The sequence below is a fragment of the Rana temporaria genome, chromosome 1 (genome assembly GCF_905171775.1).
Source record: "Rana temporaria chromosome 1, aRanTem1.1, whole genome shotgun sequence".
Lineage (NCBI taxonomy): Eukaryota > Metazoa > Chordata > Amphibia > Anura > Ranidae > Rana > Rana temporaria.
Genome location: NC_053489.1, coordinates 158,652,135 through 158,675,481, shown reverse-complemented (window position 1 = coordinate 158,675,481; position 23,347 = coordinate 158,652,135). Strand labels below are relative to the sequence as shown.

Below are 23,347 nucleotides of genomic sequence, written 5' to 3'. Positions count from 1 at the left end.
ACAGGGATGTTGAAGTCACTGAGAATGATAGAGGGTATTTCATAGGAGAGAAAGTAAGGTAGTCCGGCAGCAGTCATCCAAAAACATGATACTGGTCCAGGAGGCAGATAAATTGCTGCAATCCTCAGAGAAATGGTAGAAAACAGACGAATACAGTGCATCTCGAAAAGAAGAGTGGGGTAGAGAGAGAGGGGTAGGAAGGACTTGGAGGGGTATAGAAGGAATCTAACTCCACCTGCTTTCCGTCCATTGGGTCTGGGGGAGTGAGTCCAGTGGAGGCCATCATTGGAGAGGGCAGCAGGAGAAGCCGAGTCAAAATCTTGAAGCCAGGTTTCAGTTATGGTGATGTTAAAGCAATGAGAGATAAAAAAAGGTCATGTACAGATGTGAGCTTGTTACTGATGAAGTGGGCATTCCAAAGGGCACATGAGATTGGGGGGCTGGTTTTAGGAAGCAGGGGGAATAGAAATAAAACTGAATGGATTGCAGCTGTTGCCAGAGAAGGAAAGGTGTCGCATATGTAGTTTTCAGGTAGAAAATGGAGGGCCAGGATTTCCTTTTTTATCTTTTCCTCCTGCCATTTCTGGTCAACCATTTATCCTTGATCTTTTTATAGTGGTTCTGTCACATATTTTGATCTTGCATTGTGTTACCACCACCAAGTATTTTGACTTGCATATTTTTATATATTTTTGCTTCCTTCCATTTTTTTGGAACAATAAGGTCTTAACATCTTATGCAACATTTTTTTTTTTACACACTTTTCTCCTGGCTCAACATTTTTATACCTTCCTCCACCCCCCCTTCTCTTTTTTGCAAAAACAGGTGTAGTCACCATCCACTTAAATTATTGGTGGTATCAATAAAATATGCTAATGTTCTGTGGTACTAACCTGATATGCTAATTGTGCAAAGGTGGAGCTTGTATAGGTGTATGTGAGTGTGTGTATATATATATATATATACATATCTGTTTCAAATTAGCTACGACTAAGGCTATTGTCGAAACACGTCAGCACTATTGTTTTACTGTCACTCTGTTGTACCAATAAACAACATTTCAAGGATCACAGTTTTGCCGGCTCTTCTTACTAGTTGTTATTTTGTAGCATGATGGGATACATACAGCCTAGACACCTTTGAGTGGACCTGGTGTATGGATTGGGTTGTCCCTGCAGAGAGCACTGTTACCCTGTTCTCTTCCATTTGGAGATATGTCTCTAGAGATTAGGAGAAGGAGGGTGAGCAAGGTAAGATGGGAGCAAAATGTATATGAGCGCACATATCTCACTGCTCTGGTGTTTAAGTCAGCATGTGGGCTCAGTAGTTGCAGGAGGTCATGGGCGCAATAGTAGGCAGAGGGTAGAAGTGAGGGTAATATGTGTGGGCTGTGGGGTAGAGTAAGGATAATTTGAGGATAAAGAACACCAATGTGAGAAGGAAGAGTAGAAGGAGCATGTTAGTGGATAGAAAGAAAACATATATCAGTATCAATAATCAGTCATACTGTATATAGCAGGGGGTGAATATGGCAGTGGAAGACCAGAAATATAGCAGTCTCAAAAATCAGTCATATACAATGCCTTGAAAAAGTATTCATGCCCCTTGATATTTTTCACATTTTGTCATGTTACAACCAAAAAAATTAACAGTATTGTATTGGGATTTTATGTGATAGAGTAGACCAACACAAAGTGGCACATAATTGTGAAGTGGAAGGAAAATGTCAAATAGTTTTCAATTTGTTTTTACAAATAAACATGTGAAAAGTGTGGCATGCATTTGTATTTCCCCCGAGTCAATACTTTGTAGAACCACCTTTCGCTGTAATTACAGCTGCAAGTCTTTTTGGGGATGTCTCTACCAGGTTTGCACATCTAGAGAGTGACATTTTTGCCCATTCTTCTTTGCAAACTAGCTCAAGCTCTGACAGATTGAATGGAGAGCATCTGTAAACAGCAATCTTCACATCTTGCCACAGATTCTCATTTGGATTTAGGTTTGGACTTTGACTGGGCCATTCTAACACATGAATATGCTTTGCTGTAAACCATTCCATTGTAGCTCTGGCTGTATGTTTAGGGTTGTTGTCCTGCTGGAAGGTGAACCTCCACCAAAATCTTTTGCAGACTCTTGTTTTTCTTCTAAGGTTGCCCTGTATTTGGCTCCATCCATCTTCCCATCAACTCTGACCAGATTCCCTGTCCCTGCTGAAGAAAAGCATCCCAACAACATGATGCTACCACACCATGTTTCATGGTGGGGAGAGTGTGTTCAGGGTGATGTGCAGACATTTTAGGAATATCCATGGAGGGTGTCTCTCTAGCTTCTAAATATGTGGCCTAGAAAGGGTTATTATCAGTGTCATTATCAGTTAGGGGAGGTGACCTCTAAAAAACTGCTTAAAGTGGAGGTCTGCTCCAAAAAAAAAGTCCAGCGATGTCATCAGCTGTCGGGTGCTGCCACTGTGGGTAAGGGAACCCAGCAGTGTAACCTTATGGCTTCACGCCGGGAACCCTACTGTGCATGGGCGAGGCACTGCTCCTCTCTCCTACTTCCCAGTGACAAGGGGAGGAGGAGAGAGCCCCACAGTGATGTCATGGGCCATGTAGTGGACTGCCAGAAGTGGGGACAGAATACCTGTCCCCCCCTCCCCCTGAAAGGTGCCAATTGTGGCACTGGAGGGGGAGAGGAGACAAATGAGCGGAAGTTCCACTTTTGGGTGGAACTCCGCTTTAAACATGAGGTATGGTGGATCCACAAGCTACCTTTAGGGTTAAATCAGCAATGGGACATCAGTTTGGTCCTTAAATTAAAGTTATTTTGCCTGTGGACACCATGTCTTCTTTGGAAACATATATGTTGTTTTGCATACACGTATAGTTTCTAAAGTGTGCTTTATACAGATAATCACTATTTAATCTGCACTTATGGTAATTAGAGTTGCGTGTGCTTTCATATATGTTGTTGGCCCCATCTTGCTATGACCAAGGAGCTGAAACATGTAAGCATTTGGATCGAATATGTAACTTTTTACCTGTGACAAAGGAAATTAGCAATCTTCAATGCGAGTGCTGCCTTGTATTGGAAGACTGACTGGACAAACAGCCAGCACCACAAACCTGCACAAGCTGTTGTTACCATGGGTCGAGCAGCATTTTTTTTCCCTGTATATACAGGGCTCCACTGCAGGTAAACCATGGCCCTTGACCGATATAGGACCCTGCTCTAACTCAGTGCGATGCAGCACGCAGGATCTTGTGTCCAAAGTGACTTTATAGGCCGGCCCAACATCTTCCTTTAGGCAGGGTTCAGGTACAATCCTTCAAGGCTCAGCCAGAATAGCCATCAGGGGAGGGCTGGCAGCCTTAGGCCTGGGGGGCAAGTCCAGTCAAGTGGCCCATTGAACCGCCGAATCAGATCACCATCCATGGCCCACCTGGTCTGATCACTGGGGCAGGTTACATGGGGTGTATGGGGGGGAGATGGGGTGTCAGCGAGGGGTGTCAGGTTCTCTCACCTCAGTGATCTCAGCTCAGCAGGTCCTTGCACACTACGGCCTCCTGGGGGTAATGCTCTTGGTCCTAGGGTCAAGTTGCAGCCAGCGCCCAGCCCTGCAACCCTGCATCCCGACTCCCTCTGCCTGCTTCCAAGAATCCAGGCCCAGGGAGTTGTAGTTTCTACTGCGCTGCTCTGTTTTTCACCCACTGGGAGCTTGAGCGTGGACTACAACTCCCCAGAATGCAACAGCTAGGGTAAGCCGCTGTGGCCGTGCCCCCCGGCCCGACTTCCTAGAGCAGAATAAAAAAGAAAATGGTAGTGGGCAGTGGTTGCCGGCCATTTTGAACATAAGTTTGAGCAGCCTGGGAGGCAATTGCCGCCCTGCCCCCTGGCCCAGCCCTCCCCTGATAGCTATGGACTAGCTAGGAACTTGATAGAAGATTTTTGAGGGGGGGGGATACCACAATATAAAGAGGCAAGCTTCTGCAAGGAGAGAAAAAATGCCCATTGTTTAAAAAAAATAAAGCTTACTGGGAGTGGAAGTTATACAAGTGATTCTATGCCACATTTGCCCATGCATATAACCAATGGTTAATATTAAAATGATATGCTATGTCCTGTATGTTTTTTACCTTTCTTTCACATAACAATCATGGCTTCTGATCACCCCCCAGCCTATCAACCACTTTCTGTCCTTCAAGCACTCGTTTCAGTTTTTTCTTCCCATTATTGCTCTGAACCAGTTTCCTGATAGTTACAAGACTGGACCATTCTGCAGAATGCGTGTCAGCACAACCACTTCATCATGGTTGGAAATGACAAAGGAACAATGCTGGAGCAGAATTGGGAAAACAGTTGTCACCCCCATAACAAGGACCTTAATATCAGGATCATCATATATTTTCATAAAAGCTTTAGCCAGATTGAAAACCATTAAAATCACATTAGCATGTTAAGAATAAATTTACTTTAACCGCATTCCACCAGGCCTCTAGCAAAATGACGGTCCGGCGGTAGTTTAATTAGTTGTGACTGGACATCGTATGACACTTGTTCGGGTGGTGTAGTATGTCGCTCGGACACACTGCATCTCCAATCACGGTAAAGAGCCCATGGCGTAGGTGTTATATCCTCTGAGTTGTGAGAGACACAAGACTCTGGTCTGGAACAACGGATGTTTAGTTCAGTACAGGCTGTACACTGCAACATGCATCTCAGGTTCTTTATCATGTGATCAGCTGATCGCAGTGTAGCTAGGAAGTGCTGGTTAGCAGCATTCCTCTACTCACACCGACAGTGCTCGAGTAGGGGGGAGACTATAAGCAGCTTTCCTAACAGGGGGAGGGATCTGCACTAATAATCAGTGCAGCCCCAGCAGTGATGCCTATCAGTTCCCATAAAGGCCGCCTACCAGTATCCATAAAAGCTGCCTACCAGTGCTGCCTCATCAACGCACATCAGTGAAGGAGAAAAACTACCTTTATAAAAAAAAATCAACAGGAAAGATTTACGGTCTTTTTTTCCCCTTTGTTTAGCAAAAAATAAAAAAAGTGGCAATTAAATAGCACCAAAGAAAATTATAAAAAAAAGTGTTTGTGTAAAGCATTGCAATTGTCATTTAAAGTGCAACAGTGCCGAAGGCTGAAAAATGGCCTCGGCAGGAAGGGGGTAAAAGTGACTGGTATCGAAGTGGTTAAGAAACGAGCATGAACAGTAACAGTCTGTATGTTTTTCTTTTAAGAAATATTCTTATAAATGTAATATTTTTACAATCACATTTACATCTCCTTTGCTACAGGCTATTTGACTCAGCATTATAGCACACACTGCAATATACCAACCTAATCATCAGTTTACAAGGCAGAGCTGCACTGGCTGACAGTTCAGTGGATTCTTTAAAAAAGTTGTCAGATTACATAATTATGAACCCTGAGTAATGTAAAACAGCCTGAAACCATTCATAAATGTAAAAAAAAAAAAACTTCCAACGTGTGACATTAAATAATGCATTGCTTGAAAAACTTTTAAAAATACTTAAACCATCTCCTAAAATGTTTAACCACTTAAGCCCCGGACCATTTTGTTGCTAAATGCCCAGGCCAGGTTTTGCGATTCGGCACTGCGTCCCTTTAACAGACAATTGCGCGGTCGTGCGACGTGGCACCCAAACAAAATTGGCGGCCTTTTTTCCCCCACAAATAGAGCTTTCTTTTGGTGGTATTTGATTGCCTCTGTGGTTTTTATTTTTCGCGCTATAAACAAAAATAGAGCGACAATTTTGAAAAAAATTCAATAATTTTTACTTTTTGCTATAATAAATTTCCCCCAAAAACATATATAAAAAAAATTTTCCCCTTAGTTTAGGCCGATACGTATTCTTCTACCTATTTTTGGTATAAAAAAAATCGCAATAAGCGTTTATCGATTGGTTTGCGCAAAATTTATAGCGTTTACAAAATAGGGGATAGTTTTATTGCATTTTTATTAATTTTTTTTACTACTAATGGCGGCGATCAGCGATTTTTTTCGTGACTGCGACATTATGGCGGACACTTCGGACAATTTTGACACATTTTTGGGACCATTGTCATTTTCACAGCAAAAAATGCATTTAAATTGCATTGTTTATTGTGAAAATGACAGTTGCAGTTTGGGAGTTAACCACAGGGGGCGCTGTAGGAGTTAGGGTGCACCTAGTATGTGTTTACAACTGATGGGGGGTGTGGCTGTAGGACTGACGTCATCGATCGAGTCTTCCTATAAAAGGGATGAAACGATCGATGCAGCCGCCACAGTGAAGTACAGGGAAGCCGTGTTTACATACGGCTCTCCCCGTTCTTCAGCTCCAGGGAGCGATCGCGATGGGGCGGCTATAAACGAATAGCCGCGACGTCGTCCCGGATCGCTCTCCGCGGGTTACCAACCGCCGCATGTGCCGGGGGGGGGGTCCCGATCGGACCCCCGACCCGCGGAAAGGCGGGGACGTACATGTACGCCCATATGCCTGTACGTGCCATTCTGTGGACGTACATGTACATGCGGCGGGCGTTAACCAGTTAAAGAGACGGAAGGCCATTAAACTTGTGAAGACACTATTGATAATGGTTTCTAAGAATCTTTACCATTTTGATACTCTAAATCAATTATTTACCTTATTTGCAGTTTTCTTGCCTGATTTTATCATGATCCCTTTGGATTTGATTAGGACACAATAACATGATTACAGTGAGAGACAAAAGTATTTGACCCCCTGCTGATTTTGTACGTTTGCCCACTGACAAAGAAATGATCAGTTTATAATTTTATTGGTCAGTTCATTATAATCGGGAGAGACAGAATAACAAAAATATCCAGACAAAACGCATTTCAAAAAAGTTATAAATGGATTTGCATTTTAATGAGTGAAATAAGTACCGTATTTATCGGCGTATATCGCGTACTTTTTTTGCCCTGAAGATCGGGGCAAAATCGTGGGTGCGCGATATACGGCGATACCCGTTTTCCCACCCCGAGTTTGAATAATGCACCGGCATATACTGAGCGCAGTACACTCGTGTATAGTTGGGCAGGCTCGGCTCCTCTCGCGCTCACTTCCTGGACGTACAGGACATGAGCGCGAGAGTAGCCGAGCCTGCCCGACTATACACGAGTGTACTGCACTCGGTATATGCTGGCGCAGTATTCAAACTCGGCGCGGGAAAGTGGGGATCGAGCGGAGAGGACGCCGGACCCGACGAAGAGGACACCCGAAGCCGCAGACGGACGCCGGACCCGATGAGGCCGCGCAAGACACCAAAACTGTAAGTACAAAAATCTTTTTTCCACAGGAATGCGGGTCCACTTTAGGGGTGCACGCTATACGCCGGAGTGCGCAATACCCCGATAAATACGGTATTTGACCCCTTCGCAAAACTTAGTACTCTGTGGGAAAACCCTTGTTGGCAATCACAGAAGTCAGACGTTTCTTGTAGTTGGCCACAAGATTGGCACCCATCTCATGAGGGATTTTGTCCCACTCCTCTTTGCAGATCCTCTCCATGTCATTAAGGTTTTAAGGCTGACATTTAGCAACTTAAACCTGGGTCATTGTCATGCTGGAATAACTCCATCCATGACCCATTTTCAATGCCTTGGCTGAGGGAAGGAGGTTTTCACCCAAGATTTGATGGTACATAGCCCCGTCCATCATTTCTTTGTTGTGAATTTGTCCTGTTCCCTTAGCAGAACCCCCCCCCCCCCCCCCAAAAGCATAACGTTTTCACCTCAATGTTTGATGGTGGGGCTGGTGTTCTTTGGGTCATACGCAGCATTCCTCCTCCTCCAAACACAACACGTTGAGTTGATGCCAAAGAGCTTGATTTTCGTCTTATCTGTCCTCAACACTTTCACCCAGTTCTCTTCTGAATCATTTAGATGTTCATTAGCAAACTTCAGACGGGCCTGCATATGTGCTTTCTTTTCAGTCCTTCACAGTGCAGTGTGTCACAAATTGTTTCCCTGGCGACTATGGTCCCAGCTGCTTTGAGATCATTGACAAGATTCTCCTGTGTAGTGCTGGGTGAATTTCTCACTGTTCTCATGATCATTGAAACTTCACAAGGTGAGATCTTGCCTGGAGCCCTAGACTGAGGAAGATCGACAGTTGTTTTGTGTTTCTTCCACTTGCGAATAAATTGCACCAAATGTTGTCACCCTCTTACCAAGCTGCTTGGCGATGGTCTTGTAACCCATTCCAGCCATGTGTAGTCCACAATATTGTCACCGACATCCTTGGACAGCTGTTTGGTTTTGACCATAGTGTAGAGATTGGAACCCGATTGATTGCTTCTATGGACCGGTGTCTTATATACAGGCAACAAGCTGAGATTAGGAGCACACCCTTTAAGAGAGTACTCCTAATCTCAGCTCGTTACCTATATAGAAAGACACCTGGGAGCTATTAATCTTGCCGATTGATCAGGGATCAAATACTTTTTTCACTCGATAAAATGCAAATCACTTTATAACATTATTGAAATGCATTTTTCTGAATATTTTTGTTATTCTGTCTCTCACTGTTAAAATAAACCTACCATTTAAATTTTAGACTGATCATTACTTTTTCAGTGTGCAAACGTACAAAATCAGCAGGGGATCAAATATTTTTTTTACCTCACTGTATGTAGTTTCCCCCTTGATTCCATATCAGCAGTGACAAGGTAATTTTAAAACCAAGCGCATTTTAGTTTTTTAGTTTTCTCTGATATTCAGGAAGGCCATTATAATTCTCTGTGTATTGGTCCTAATTTCTAAACATTACTGGAATATACCCATTATATTCAGCTTTAATTCTGGGAAAAGGTACTTTTAGGAGAAACAGTGAGGCTGCCGTTTCTAAATTGATTCTGAAAATTTGTTTCCCGTTTTCCACACTGATACCTTATGTCTCAACTCTAGTTTAGAACAAATATAAATAAGGACTTCTAATTGCATTTCAATTTACCTAATCTGCTCCTATATCAGTGATTCAGCCGTTATTAAAGCTGTTGGATCAACATGGTATTGGTACAAATTGTTATTTTAAGGACGCAAGGAAATGGCCAATCCTGTAAAAAAAAAAAAAAAAAAAATATATATATTTATTTTATAAAAGGTTTTCTTTAAAGCCTAATGCCATTGTAACAAAATTGGTAATCAAGCACTTAAGCTCCCCCTTAAAGTAGTTGTAAACAGTCCCGATTTCATTTTACCTAGAATAAGGCTTACCTATAGGTAATGCAAATCTCCTAAACGTGCATCATTTAACCACTTAAGGACCGCCTCCTGCAGATATACGTCAGCAGAATGGCACAAGCACGTACCTGTACGTCCTCTTTACGTGCCCGGTCGCACGCCCGCGACCCAGTCCGAAGCTCCGTGGCCGCAGACCCGATCGCCGCCGGAGTCCCGTGATCGGTCCCCAGAGCTGAAGAACGGGGAGAGCTTTGTGTAAACACAGCTTCCCCGTTCTTCACAGTGGCAGCTTCATTGATCGTGTGTTCCCTGATATAAGGAAACACCATAAATGACGTCACAGGTCCAGCGCCGCCCCCCTACAGTTAGAAAAACATATGAGGTCACACATAACCCCTACAGCGCCCCCTAGTGGTTAACTCCCAAACTGCAATTGTAATTTTCACAGTAAACAATGCATTTCTATAGCATTTTTTGCTGTGAAAATTACAATGGTCCCAAAAATGTGTCAAAATTGTCCGCCATAATGTCACAGTCACGAAAAAAATTGCTGAACGCCGCCATTAGTAGTATAAAAAAATAAATAAAAAATTAATAAAAATGCAATAAAACTATCTCCTATTTTGTAAACGCTATACATTTTGCGCAAACCAATCGATAAACGCTTATTGAGATTTTTTTTTACCAAAAATAGGTAGAAGAATACGTATCGGCCTAAACTGAGGAAAAAATATATTTTTTTTTATCTTTTGGGGGATATTTATTATAGGAAAAAGTAAAAAGATTGAATTTTTCTTCAAAATTGTTGCTCTATTTTTGTTTATAGCGCAAAAAATAAAAACCGCAGAAATGATAAAATACCACTAAAATAAAGCTCTATTTGTGGGAAAAAAAGGACGCCAATTTTGTTTGGGAGCCACATCGCACGACCGCGCAATTGTCAGTTAAAGTGACGCAGTGCCGAATCGCAAAAACTGGCCAGGTCCTTTACCTGCATAAAGGTCTGGGTCTTAAGTGGTTAAGAGATATTTACTTGGTAGTGTACCAATTATGTCATTTGCGCATACGCTGTGAAGAAACGGACCTCTGTACCATATATGCCGTGACTGACGGCTCCCGTGTGCATGAGCGGAAGTGACGTCACGCGCTAGTATGCAATGCATACTAGCCCATTATGCTTTTCCTTAGCAGGGAACGACAGAGGAAGTAAAACCCATCCGGGTTTACTTCCTCTTTAATGACCAGTTCATTTTTTTGCTATTTAGCACTGCGCTACTTTAAACGGGCAATTGCTTATTCATGCTACACTGTACCCAAACAAAAAATGTATATAATTTTATTTCACACAAATAAAGCTTTATTTTTGGTGGTATTTGATCACCACTGTTTTTTTTTATTTTATAAAAACGTAAAAAGAAAATCTTGAAAATAAAATATTTTGTTAAATCTTTGGTTACCAAAAAAAAACCAATACGTGTGTATTGATTGAGCGTTATAGTCTACAAATTATGGAATATATACTGGAATGTTTTTATACTAGTATGGCAGTGATCGTGGACTACTAGTGGGATTGTCATAGTGTGGCAGGCAATCTTCTGACACCAAACATACACTTGGTGATGGTGGAGGGGACTACCTGCCACGGACATAAGCAGTTACACTAATAAAGTGATCAGTGCTTAATATATATATATATATATATATATATATATATATATATATATATATATATATATATATATATATATATATATATATATATAGTATGAAACTAGCTGTGAAAGGGTTAACATCTAGGGGCAATGATAGGGCCTAACATGTGTAATGTGTGCTTTGCAGGGAGAAAAAAAACAATCGCATCTCTGCTCCATGTACAGAGCCCTGTGCCATTGGTAAATACAGGGCTCTGTACTGTGATTCGCTACGCCGATCAGCAGGTCCCATCCATAAATCATAGGCTGGGACCTGCTAACCAACTTGTGCTGTAGCGAATCACAGCACAGATGGGGCAGCGGGTGCGCGCACACACCCCCTAAACAGAAATGCCAGATTACGTACATGTATACAATCGAGGCAGAACGGCCGCCCCTCTCCGCTGTATATGTGCATGGGGCGGTGTACAAGAGGTTAAATAAAAGGCATTGTAAAACAATACTTTTATCACAACCCCAAAACTATAGGATTGAGGAATAACAGAAATTTGGGGACTGCCATTGCCGTCCTCCTGAAAATGTAAGTTACTTGGCTATGTCCGACTTGAGTTTTTTTTACATCAGAGACCCAGAACATGCTTGCTGTAAATGTATCAGAAAAGTTTCAAAGCGCCTAATCGCTATACTTTTCCCAGGTCAGACTCGGCACTGAAAACAAAGCATCAGCATGACAGCTATGGAACTAGCATTCCTAAAAGGTCAGCAATGGCATCCCCCCTTTGTTCTTTCACAACCAATTCTCTTTATAGGAATTCAATTAAAAAAATTAATAAAAAAACTCCATTAAACCAGAGGAATGCTTAGCAAAGCTCACAAAAGTGTCTGCAATGCCATTGCAAATAATAAGAATAATAAAAAAAAAAAAGTATTCTTTAAACCACTTGCTGACCAGCCGCCATCATTATACTGCGTCAGGTCGGCAAGATCCCGCGAACCGCCGTAGCTGTACGTCGCTCCTTTTAAGCGGAATAGCAGGCACGTGCCCGCTGCATTGCGGGGGTGCCGACGCTCGTGTGTGTGTGTTAACACACAAATCCCTGTTCTGTTCGGAGACAGATCATGAGTTCCTAATAACTAGGAATCGCGATCTGTTATTTCCTCTAGGTTAGTCCCCTCCCCCCACAGTTAGAAAAACACCAAGGGAACACAATTAACCCCTTGATTGCCCCCTAGTGTTAACCCCATTTCCTGCCAGTGACATTTTTACAGTAATCAGTGCATTTTTATAGCACTGTTCGCTGTATAAATGCCAATGGTCACAAAAAAGTGTCAAAAGTGTCCGATGTGTCTGCCATATTGTCGCAGTCCTAATAATAATAATAATAAAAAAAAAATCATTACTAGTAAAAAAATTACACATGTATACTGTATGTGTGTATACTGTGTGGCCCCATAATCTATTGCCCGGTGGCCCCATAATCTCCTATTGCCCGGGGGCCCCATAATCTCCTATTGCCCGGGGGCCCCATGAGTTGTCAGTCCGCCCGTGTAGACGCTATACTTTTTACGCAAACCAATCAATATACATTTGAGATTTTTATTACCAAAAATATGTAGAAGAATACACATCGGCCTAAAATGAGAGAAAAATTGCTTTTTTTAAAAAAAAAAAAATTGGGGGATATTTATTATAGCAAAAAGTAAAAAATATATATATTTTTTTCAAAAATGGTTGCTTTTTTGTTTATAAAAAAATGAATAGAATTGCAGAGATGATCAAATACCACCAAAAGAAAGCTCTATTTGTGAGGGAAAAAAAGTCATCAATTTTGTTTGGGTACAGCTCAGGACCGTGCAATTGTCAGTTAAAGCGACGCAGTGTCGAATCACAAAAAAATGGCCTGGTCATTGAGCAGCCAATTCTTCTGGGGCTGAAGTGGTTAAAGCGGATCTCCACTCTAAAGTGAAGTCGCGCTGATCGGCACCCTCCCCCCCTCCGGTGTCACATTTGACACCTTTCAGGGGGGAGGGGGGTGCAGATACCTGTCTACAGACAGATATCTGCACCCACTTCCGGCCCTACGATACGGGCAAAAGACGGGTTTTTTCCTTGCTTCCCGTCCGTCCCCCGTTGTATGCTGGGAACACTCGGCTCCCAGCACACAGCGGGAGCCAATCGGCGGGTGCAGCGCGACTCGCGCCGTAGGGAACCAGGCAGTAAAGCCGGAGCGCTTCACTTCCTGGTTCCCTCACCGTGGATGGAGGGGGGAGCAGCAGGGTGACGAGCGATCGCTCGTCATCTGCTGCGATCGGCGCTGGACTCCAGGACAGGTAAGTGTCCTAATATTAAAAGTCAGCAGCTGCAGTATTTGTAGCTGCTGGCTTTTAATATATTTTTTTAGTGGCACATCCGCTTTAAAGCTGAACGCCAGGCAGTTACTTAAAGACAAACATCAGTCAATGATATTAAATGTTAAAAAAGTAGTACATGTATTTTAAAAAGCAAGTACCGTATTTGACTAGGTTTTGCCTCTTGCAAGCCTTGCACAGGAGCAGCTACACAGAAAGGGACTAGTAGCTAGGAGAAAGAGTGAACAGATAGAAGACTCCTCACTGTTCCGCTGTACCTTCACTGTCCAATCACAGCTGGGGGCAGAGAGGTGACCTGTGTGCATTTCTGAACCATAGTACCATTTATAACATAACCTGGCTCATTTATACCAAAGCAGACTCTATAAGCAAATCCCTATGTCTGGTGAGAACTACAAAAATGTTGCTTACCATTAAGGAGGAAAAGTTTGTGCATCTGGTAACTATAGAACATTTGCAATTGATAGGAGTTTGCATATAGATGCCAGAGGACAGAGTGTCTCAGTAGCTCCAGTTAGATTCTAGTTCAATTCAGTGACATTCATACAAGAATGATCACACAGGTATCACATCTATAACAACATGACTGTGCAATAATCAGAAAACACTTCTTTAATGCATTGCATTATTTGAAACATTGTTTTTATTACTGTTCAATGTCCGGAATGCATATAAAAATAAGTTTTAAAAACGCAATTAAAGGAAAGTCCTAAAAATCTCAAACATAAAAGAGCACAGCGTTTAAATAGAAATCATAAATAAGAAGCTATTTGTTACACTTGCTAATATATTAAAATGGAATTAAATTAGGCAAACTGCATATTATAACAATCTTGCAACTAAAAAGACGCAGTGTTATTTTATTCATGTTAACATGTAAATACATGGATTGCTATGCTACACTACTGAACCTTACCAAAAAAGGTGTACTTTAAAATATTAAGGTGTCCAAAAGTATTGGAAATGTACTAAGTGAAAGTGCACTGAGCAATTCTAAGCATACCGACCCAAGCCCCAAAGTTTGCATTTGTAGAAATTTGCTATATATATATATATATATATCGTATTTATCAGCGTATAACACGCACAGGCATCTAACACGCACCCTAACTTTAACCAGTTAAGCCCCGGACCAATATGCAGCCTAAAGACCCAAGGTGTTTTTACAGTTCGGGACTGCGTCGCTTTAACAGACAATTGCGCGGTCGTGCGACGTGGCTCCCAAACAAAATTGGCGTCCTTTTTTCCCCACAAATAGAGCTTTCTTTTGGTGGTATTTGATCACATCTGCGGTTTTTAGTTTTTGCGCTATAAACAAAAATAGAGCGACAATTTTGAAAAAAATGCAATATTTTTTACTTTTTGCTGTAATAAATATCCCCCCAAAACATATATAAAAACATTTTTTTTCCTCAGTTTAGGCCGATACGTATTCTTCTACCTATTTTTAGTAAAAAAAATCGCAATAAGCGTTTATCGATTGGTTTGCGCAAAATTTATAGCGTTTACAAAATAGGGGATATTTTTATTGCATTTTTATTAATTTTATTTTTTTTACTACCAATGGCGGCGATCAGCGATTTTTTTCGTGACTGCGACATTATGGCGGACACTTCGGACAATTTTGACACATTTTTGGGACCATTGTCATTTTGACAGGAAAAAATGCATTTAAATTGCATTCTTTATTGTGAAAATGACAGTTGCAGTTTGGGAGTTAACCACAGGTGGCGCTGTAGGAGTTAGGGTGCACCTAGTATGTGTTTACAACTGTAGGGGGGTGTGGCTGTAGGAATGACGTCATCGATCGTGTCTTCCCTATAAAGGGAATGACGCGGTCGATGCGCCGACACAGTGAAGCACGGGGAAGCCGTGTTTACACACGGCTCTCCCCGTTCTTCAGCTCCGGGGAGCGATCGCGACGGAGCGGCTATAAACAAATAGCCGCGCCGTGGTCCCGGATCGCTCCCCGAGCGGACCCGACCTCCGCATGTAGCGGGGGGGGTCCCGATCGGACCCCCCACCCGCTAATAGGCGAGGACGTACATGTACGCCCATGTGCCTGTACGTGCCATATTGTGGACGTATATGTACATGCGGGGGTCGGGAACTGGTTAAGAGGGAAGTTTCAGGGGAAAAAACTTTCCACAGCGCCCTGAGTATAACACGCAGGCACAGTTTACCCTCTATTTTCAGGGTAAAAAATTGAGTGTTATACGCCAATACATACAATATATATATAAATAGCATCACATCAATATGTATACACACACACACACACATGTATTTTGGTTTCTTCTTTTTAAATATTCACCAACAGGTTCTCAAACAGCTTTAGACAACAGAGATGCACAACCACCTGTCAGCAGGTACCCCACAGGGTATCCAATGTGTTTTGGAGATTCCTCAAATTTAGATATGCAATGCAGATTCATGTCTCCTTGGGACAATTGGGGATCCCAGTTACAAAAGGTTGAGCATCACTGCTATAAAGCACTGTTGCGCAGTGTCACACAACTATATTCCTGAATGTATCAAGGAAAGGCCTTGAATGACACAGTCAACTCGACAAAACTCATTGAATACCTCTCCACTGTCAAGCTTTCAGGAATAAAGTGAGACCATAAATGGCAAGAGTACCTGGTAACAAACAAAAGATAGCAGCACTAACATGTGGAAATCAGCAGTTTATTTACCCTTTTGTAACAGATTTTGTGAAGACCCCACCTAAGACACAGTTTAGTCCAGTGAAAGTAGGTGAATAATTACACATCTTTAAAGCAGGTTAAATGCAGCAGACCATCTTAATACCTTCTAATACGACGTGTCCACTTGTTGGAAATGTCTATGCTCATCAAAATATTACATATAAGAAGGGGGACCCTCAATGTGGAGTTTTTAAAGGTTTTCAATACGGTCCGAAAACATCAGAAATTGTTCTGTATATCCAACACCTAGAATCTTGAGTTATGACATTTGCTATTAGATGTTAATGCATTTTACCTGAATAGATTGAAACGTCAAACCCTTTCAGTTATTCTGAGAACACCACATTCACAACGTTTGGAAGTTTTATTTACATGTACACATGGCAGACCTGTACCATATACAGATGGTATAAGATTGTGACTTAGGCCAGTCTCTAGCAATCTGCTGGATGTCCCTTCTTTAAACCAACATGTACTGTGTAATACAATCAGATTCATACAAATCTAAACCTTAAAATCTCTCCCATTTCATGCAGTCAAGAAAGACATTCTGGCTTAATAAAACAGCACAAAGTGATTTAAGATGTACACTAACCCACAGCAACCCATCATCTCAACTACAGTAAATAAACTTGGTTGGGTGCCATAAGCTACTGTACTCTGCCCATAGTCACAAATGTGCCAGTGTTCATGCATTAAGTTATACTTTAGTGATGTTCTAATGTTAATAAATGTAGGCTTTCTGCAAAAAAAAAAAAAAAAAGGAGAGGGGGGGAGGGTTGGAAGCAATTATGGGGGGGGGGCAGGCTTGGGAAGCAATTATTGGGGGGGGGGGCAAATATCCAAGTTTAAATTAAAATTAGATGGGTCCACATTCAAATATCCCAAAATTGTAGGCCATAGTGCTATGCTCGCACACATTCTGCACAATATAGCTGTGGTGTATTTACAACCAAGCACCAACACAATATTTCACTACATAGTGACGCATACATGCATAGTCTAAAAACATAGTTAAATTGTACATTTCACCGCATTTATACAAGACAATGTCTGGTGGAAAATATAAATGAGTAATATAGTAGTTGTAAAATCGTATATTGTACACTGAACCTGAAACACCAACGCTGTCTATATGGATGTACTGCCAGTCATGTGCAATCATTGGGGGCTGCTAAACTACTTGGTTTACATTTCTGGTTATGAATACATGTAATCAACAAACACTGCAAGAAAGCAGAAAGCATTTACCCAGTTCCAAAGACCCGTTCATCTGAGAATGAAAGTACATATAAAACATTTTACAGTAAGAACCAAAACTTTCTACATCATACAGCTTATTTGATGATGAGGAAAGGCACCTATAAACATAAGACAACTGCCCTATCCTGACAATTTCAGCAGGATCAGCTGGCTATTTCAATGTTTTTGTGTGTCTAACCTCAGCAGACATTCTTGGCTAAATGATCTCTGGAAAAGAGTCTACAGGCTGCACTGCATAGCGGTGGTTCCCTGATGCCAGGGCTGTCTGCTGGTGCCACACAAGTGTGCTCATCTATGAAGGATTGATCATGCAGATGAGTCTGGTTGCCATCCATTATCTATCCTACAATAACGTTGGGTATTCCATTAGTACCAGCCTTCTACAGACACTATGAAAGACAATTTCAGTATACAGCTGCTGTTTTATCTTCATTTGAAAAAAAAAAATGAACACATTTGGAAAACACCAAGCAGTTTAGGAGATAACCTTCAACATTTAGTAGAATGGTTACGTTTGCTGAACTACAGCTTAAAAAATAAAGGCAATTGTTTTTCTACAGTTTACAGTATGAAATGATGGAATGCACATTGCCTACTCATCAACATTCATTCCTTAAAGCGGTGGTTCACCCTTATTGACAACTTTCCATCATTAAATTAGGCATAGTAGCGCGAGCTACAGTATGCCTGTATTTATTTTTTTAGCCCGGTACTCACTGTGCAATCCTAGCGAGACGATTCCGACTCCCCGCGGGGAATGGGCGTTCCTATCCAGAGGGAGCATGATTGACGGCCGGCTATGGCACGTCACGCTCCCCGAAGATAGCCGGAGTAGGTCTCGGCTCTTCACGGCGCCTGCGCACAGACTATGCGCAGGCGCCGTGAAGCGCCAAGTCCTATTTCGGCTATTTCCGGAGAAGCGTGACGCGCCATAGCCAGCCGTCAATCATGCTGCCTCTGGATAGGAACGCCCATTCCCCACGGGGAGTCGGAATCGTCTCGCTAGGATTGCACAGTGAGTACCGGGCTAAAAAAATAAATACAGGCATACTGTAGCTCGCGCTACTATGCCTAATTTAATGATAGAAAAAAAAATGTTTTATTAGGGTGAACCACCGCTTTAAGGTAGGCAAATCCAACAATAAACATTCCTGCTGAAAATAAGCCTTTCCCAGAAAGTGCCATCTCTCATCTTCCTTTCCAATTATTCAAAACAGAGCAACTAAATGAAAGATCTTGTATATATATGTTTTTACCTAAAGCCATGGGCAGATACGCTGAAGAATTTTAGAGGAAAGTTTCAACTGTTCTAAAATGCAAATTTTAAACATTGGCTAAAAAGTGTTCAAGCATTTTCATGCTGCCCATGCAACCAGTTGAATATTTTGTTTGTCTACAACAGAATATTGACCGTTATTGGCTGCTATAGGCAATAAATTTAGCACTTTCATTTTTAAGCAAATGTAGCTGAATAATATAATTATAAATTATATTTTAGAAGACTGACAGCCATCCTACTTCCAAGGCCAACATGCAGACTCCCTAAATCCTAGAGACTATTACAGGGAATCAACATTAATGGTGCAAAAAAGCTGGCCCTGCACTTAAATAGATGAGACAACTCTAAGCTCAGTTACCAAGAACAGGATCACAACTTTTTGTCTCATTTGTTTCCCAAATAAATGCTATTGCACTTAAAATAAATCATATTGATAAGTTAAATCATGGAGACCCATGAATAAAACATGTACAACACTGCAAATGAAACATACAACACTGCACTCAGTTTCCGTCGTTCCTGCTAGGAGGAATACAAACTCATTTGCCAAATAAGCCAAGATACTGTGCGTTTCAACCGACCCGAACAATAATGATTAACATATATAAAAAAAAAAAACATCCTAAAGCTTATATCTTTGTCATTTATGAAATGAGACACCTATGAGGAGTAAAATACTTCTTAGGCCATATTGGTCACATACATATAAGTGGTGGAAATGGAAAGAATGGGCTGACTTCAATAACAAATCAACTTCATGAACTGGATGGGTGAGCAAACCTGAGTTATAAAACAACTAAGCTAAACTGCATTGTTTTTCAGGAGCAACAAACTCTGTCATGAAAGTTTCTTGCAACCATCTTAGTAAGATTGATTTATTAGACCAAGTAGTTTGACTAAACTAGCAGTAGATGCTTTAATGATTAAACATGACTCCTATGGGCTCCATGTATTTAAAAGTGTCTGAGTTGCCCATAGCAACAATTTACAGCTTCAAGAGACTTTTTATATCTCCGTTAAAAATCCTTACCTGTGTCAGAGCAAAATATGTTCTGCCCATCACTAAGAGAAATGTGTCTTGTATGAAAATAGGACAAAACCAACAGTAACAGCATCTTATAAAATATTTTACAAGTACATGCCAGTGACCTTGTTCTTTACAATCGCAAAAAGCAAAGTAAGAATTAATCTATAGCAACCAATAATAACTCACTTTGCCCAAGTATATAAAGTACAATATAGATTTTCATTGGTTGCTATTGGCACTGGATTGCTTTGCTACTTGTGTACTGAGTAAGCCTAACCAAAAATGTTCCCGCTACCGTAGGTACTGGGATCTACCATGCTGGAGTTTAATGACTGGATAAGAACCATCTGGTCATTTGTTCAAATACACCAATCTGGTCACCTGTTTGTTTTTGAAATAGCTGTCATTAAAAAAGTTTAGACTTAAGTGAGGTGTGAAACGTTTGATGGAAGACGGAGAAGCAGCATAAGTTATTGTGAAGATGGAAGAAACTAGAAACAAACTTTTTTTTTTGATCTACAGTCCTAGCTGAAAGGCAGATTGTACATTCTATACAAGATTTATAAAAAAAAATGGGGGTATGGATGAAGTTTGGTTTCAAATTTTCAAAAAGGCACCTCAAGGCTAAAGGCTTTGTTTCTTTTTTTTTCTTTTTTTTTTTTTTACAAATCTAGAATCCTTTTACTGGTCAAAATAAGAACAAACACACTTTTATTGCTGCTGTTCAAGTAGCAAAGAAAAACTTTCATGTATTTGAGTCCATACATAAGAATCTCCCTCATGAAGCCAAGATCCACTGGTCATGTAACAGAAGCAGTATAACTGCAAAAGTTTCTTAATCCTTGAAATAGTTACTTTCTTCCATGTGCTTTCAAGTCAGTTTAATTGAGAAAGACGTTCTAGGGTTAGGAGAACGTGATGATACTTTGAGCTCCAGCCAACGAAGTACAACTTCTTCAGGTTCTGCAGCTGGCAGCACTTAGGAATAGAATGTTAAGACACTCTGGTGATTTCCACGGACAAGTAATATGGGTGGGAGATCTTTAGAAAGTGCCTCTATCCAAGCCATGTAAAGTGCACTGGACACTGCGCCTTTTCTTGCAACTGGAAGGCTCCTACAGGAAGCAAAAATAAACTATTAAAAAATATATATTACACATTGTGTAGTGCATACAAGTGGACAATAATAAACTGATAGTCATAGAAGTTGCTAGCTCAGTGCAGTTCACAGTCTAATGTTTAAGTCACAGTAAAAAGGATTCACACAATCTAGGTAAAAAAAACTTCACTCTCATGCCTAGTACACACGATCAGTTTTCCCATCGGGAAAACTGCCATGTTTTCCTTTGGCCGGGAAAACCGGCCGGGTGTATGCTTCTTGGCAGTTTTCCAGACAGGAAAAATAGGATTTTTTAGTAGTCACTGTAAAATCCTTTTCTCCAACGTCCATGGACGGACACAGCTCCTTAAATCTTGACAAGTGGGTTATGGGAGAGGACTAGGCAGAAACATGTTAGATAATTAAATACATGTTACAGAGTTGAACAGCCCCGCCCAGGGGGCGGTCCCTCCAGACATAACCCTCCTCCCTGCAGTATGCAGCCTCAGTTCGTAACAAGCAGTACAAACCTAAAAAGAAGGGGTGGGTGCTGTGTCTGTCCATGGACGTCAGAGAAAAGGATTTTACGGTGAGTACAAAAAAAATCCTATTTTCTCTCATCGTTTATGGACGGACACAGCTCCTTAAATCAGACAAGCCTGCCTGATCCACCGAGAAATGGTGGTCGACGAGACCGACAGGACCTTTTGTGGACCAGACACCGACACAAAAGAAGCGTCAGATCTCCGAAACTGAACCGTAGCAGGCAGGTACACCCGCAAGGTGCGTACCACGTCTAAAAGTAGGAAACGCAACCTCCTTAGGATGCGCCGGCCGAGGACACAAGGATGGAAGAACAAAGTCCTCATTCAGGCGAAAGGCCGAAACCACCTTCGGAAGCACCACCGCGTAATCCTAATGGAGGATCAAGCATGGTGACTTGCAAGGCAAGACCGCCAACTCAGAAACCCTTCTGACAGAAGTAATGGCCACTAAAAATGCCACCTTAGTATCAAGAGAAGAATCTCTCTGATGTTTCCAACAAGGAAGGTTCCTGAAGAACCAAGAGCACCAGAGTCCAAACTCATGGGGAAAGAGGTGAACCAAGAGGGGGGAAGTATATGACAAACCCCTAGCACAAAAAAGGTACCCACCAGGGAATGGCCCGCAAAAGGCCACTGACAAAAAAAAAACACCACACAGCCAAGCCTGAACTCTGCCCCCAAACGGTGCTTAAGGCAATTTTTAGATCCATTCCAAGCTGTAAAAAACAGAAGGACCCTGGACACCGAGTACGTCCGTGGACGTCACCCCATCTCTTCGCACAAAGAGATGTAGGACTTCTAGGTGCAATGGTAAATCCTCCTGGATAGAGACTACCTTGCTTTCAGCATGGGTGAGATGACCGACTCGGACAGACCCCTGTCTCTTTAAGTCTGGCTTCCAACAGCCATGTCGTGCAAGCCAGCAACTGTACCACAGGAGGAAGTATGGGACCTTGAGACAAAAGGTCCTCCCGCCCTGGCAACCGCCAGGGTACATCTGCCACCAGGTGCCCAAGATCGGTGTACCAAGGACGCCGAGGCCAATCTGGAGCGATTAGAATCATCGGGATCCCCTCGGCCTCCACTCTGTGGAGCAGCCAAGGAAGCAACTACAATGGAGGAAAGACATAAAGTAGCCGATACAGACCCCACAGGGCCACCAATGCGTCCGTACAGGGATCACTAGACCTGGCCACGAACTTCGACACCTATGGTCGAGACGAGCAGCCAGGAGATCCATGCCCTGTGAGTCTCACCTCCTGCAAGGGAGCTGAAACACCTTCAAGTACAAAGACCAGTCGCCCTGGTCCAGCATCTGGCGACTCCGGTAGTCCGCCTGCCAGTATACCTGATGGTAGACCGAAGCCACGGCCGTGGCGTTGTCCGGATAAGTCCAGATCGGGCGACCCTTCAACCTCCTCGACCATGAGGAGAGGCAGTACTAGGACATTGATCGGTAGACAGGCGTCCACTAGAGTCCAGTGATCCGGGCCGACTGGACCCGCCAGGCGCGCCCCCTCAACCCGTGAGGCTGGCGACCGTCGTAATCACCATCCAGTTGAACGGGAAGAAACGACTTCCCGGACTGAAGAGTCAGGGATCCCGGCCACCAATTCAGAGAGACTGAGTAGGTGGCTCACCAGATCTGATGATCCAGAGACAAAAAGGAGATTTGTACCATTTTGGCAGCATCTCCCACTAGAAAACACGAGTGTGGAACTGGGCATACGGTACCACCTCAAAAGGAGGCTACCAACAGGCCCAGGACTACCAACAGCCCAAAAGGGCGTCTAAGCAGCCCATGATGTCAAAGCCTCACTATCCCAGCAAAGCTAGGATAGGTGCGAGCACCCTGGTGAAAACTCTTGGTGCCGACGCTAGATCCAAAGGAAGGGCCACAAACTGACAGTGGACCTCCCCAATCGCGAAGCACAGAATCTCTATGACTTGCGCAAAATGGGACATGCATGTATGCGTCCTTGACATCCAAGGACGCCAGAAATTCCCCCGGATGGAGTGCAGCTACCACCGAACGAAAGGATTCCGTGCGGAACTACCCATCGTTCACAAAGGCATTTTAGGCCCTTGAAGCCCAAAATTGGACGGACCCTGTCCATCCCCGCAGACCCACTGGTCGGCGAGCAGGGAGGTTCACTGAGCTGTGAACCTGCAAAGCCGTGCCCCCACCCAA

The 23,347-nt window shown here is 42.5% G+C and overlaps 1 protein-coding gene across 2 annotated transcripts in view; it reads right to left on the bottom strand.

The window, feature by feature from the left end:
* Window positions 1–19,914: 19,914 nt before the first annotated feature.
* SLC12A2 (solute carrier family 12 member 2) overlaps window positions 19,915–23,347 on the bottom strand; it is a 151,994-nt gene continuing 148,561 nt past the window's right edge. For both annotated transcript variants that reach the window (XM_040344823.1, XM_040344831.1), the window contains one exon: window positions 19,915–20,627. In XM_040344823.1, coding sequence (XP_040200757.1) covers window positions 20,492–20,627 — 136 coding nt within the window. In that variant the 3' untranslated portion in view covers window positions 19,915–20,491. The remainder of the gene's footprint in view (window positions 20,628–23,347) is intronic.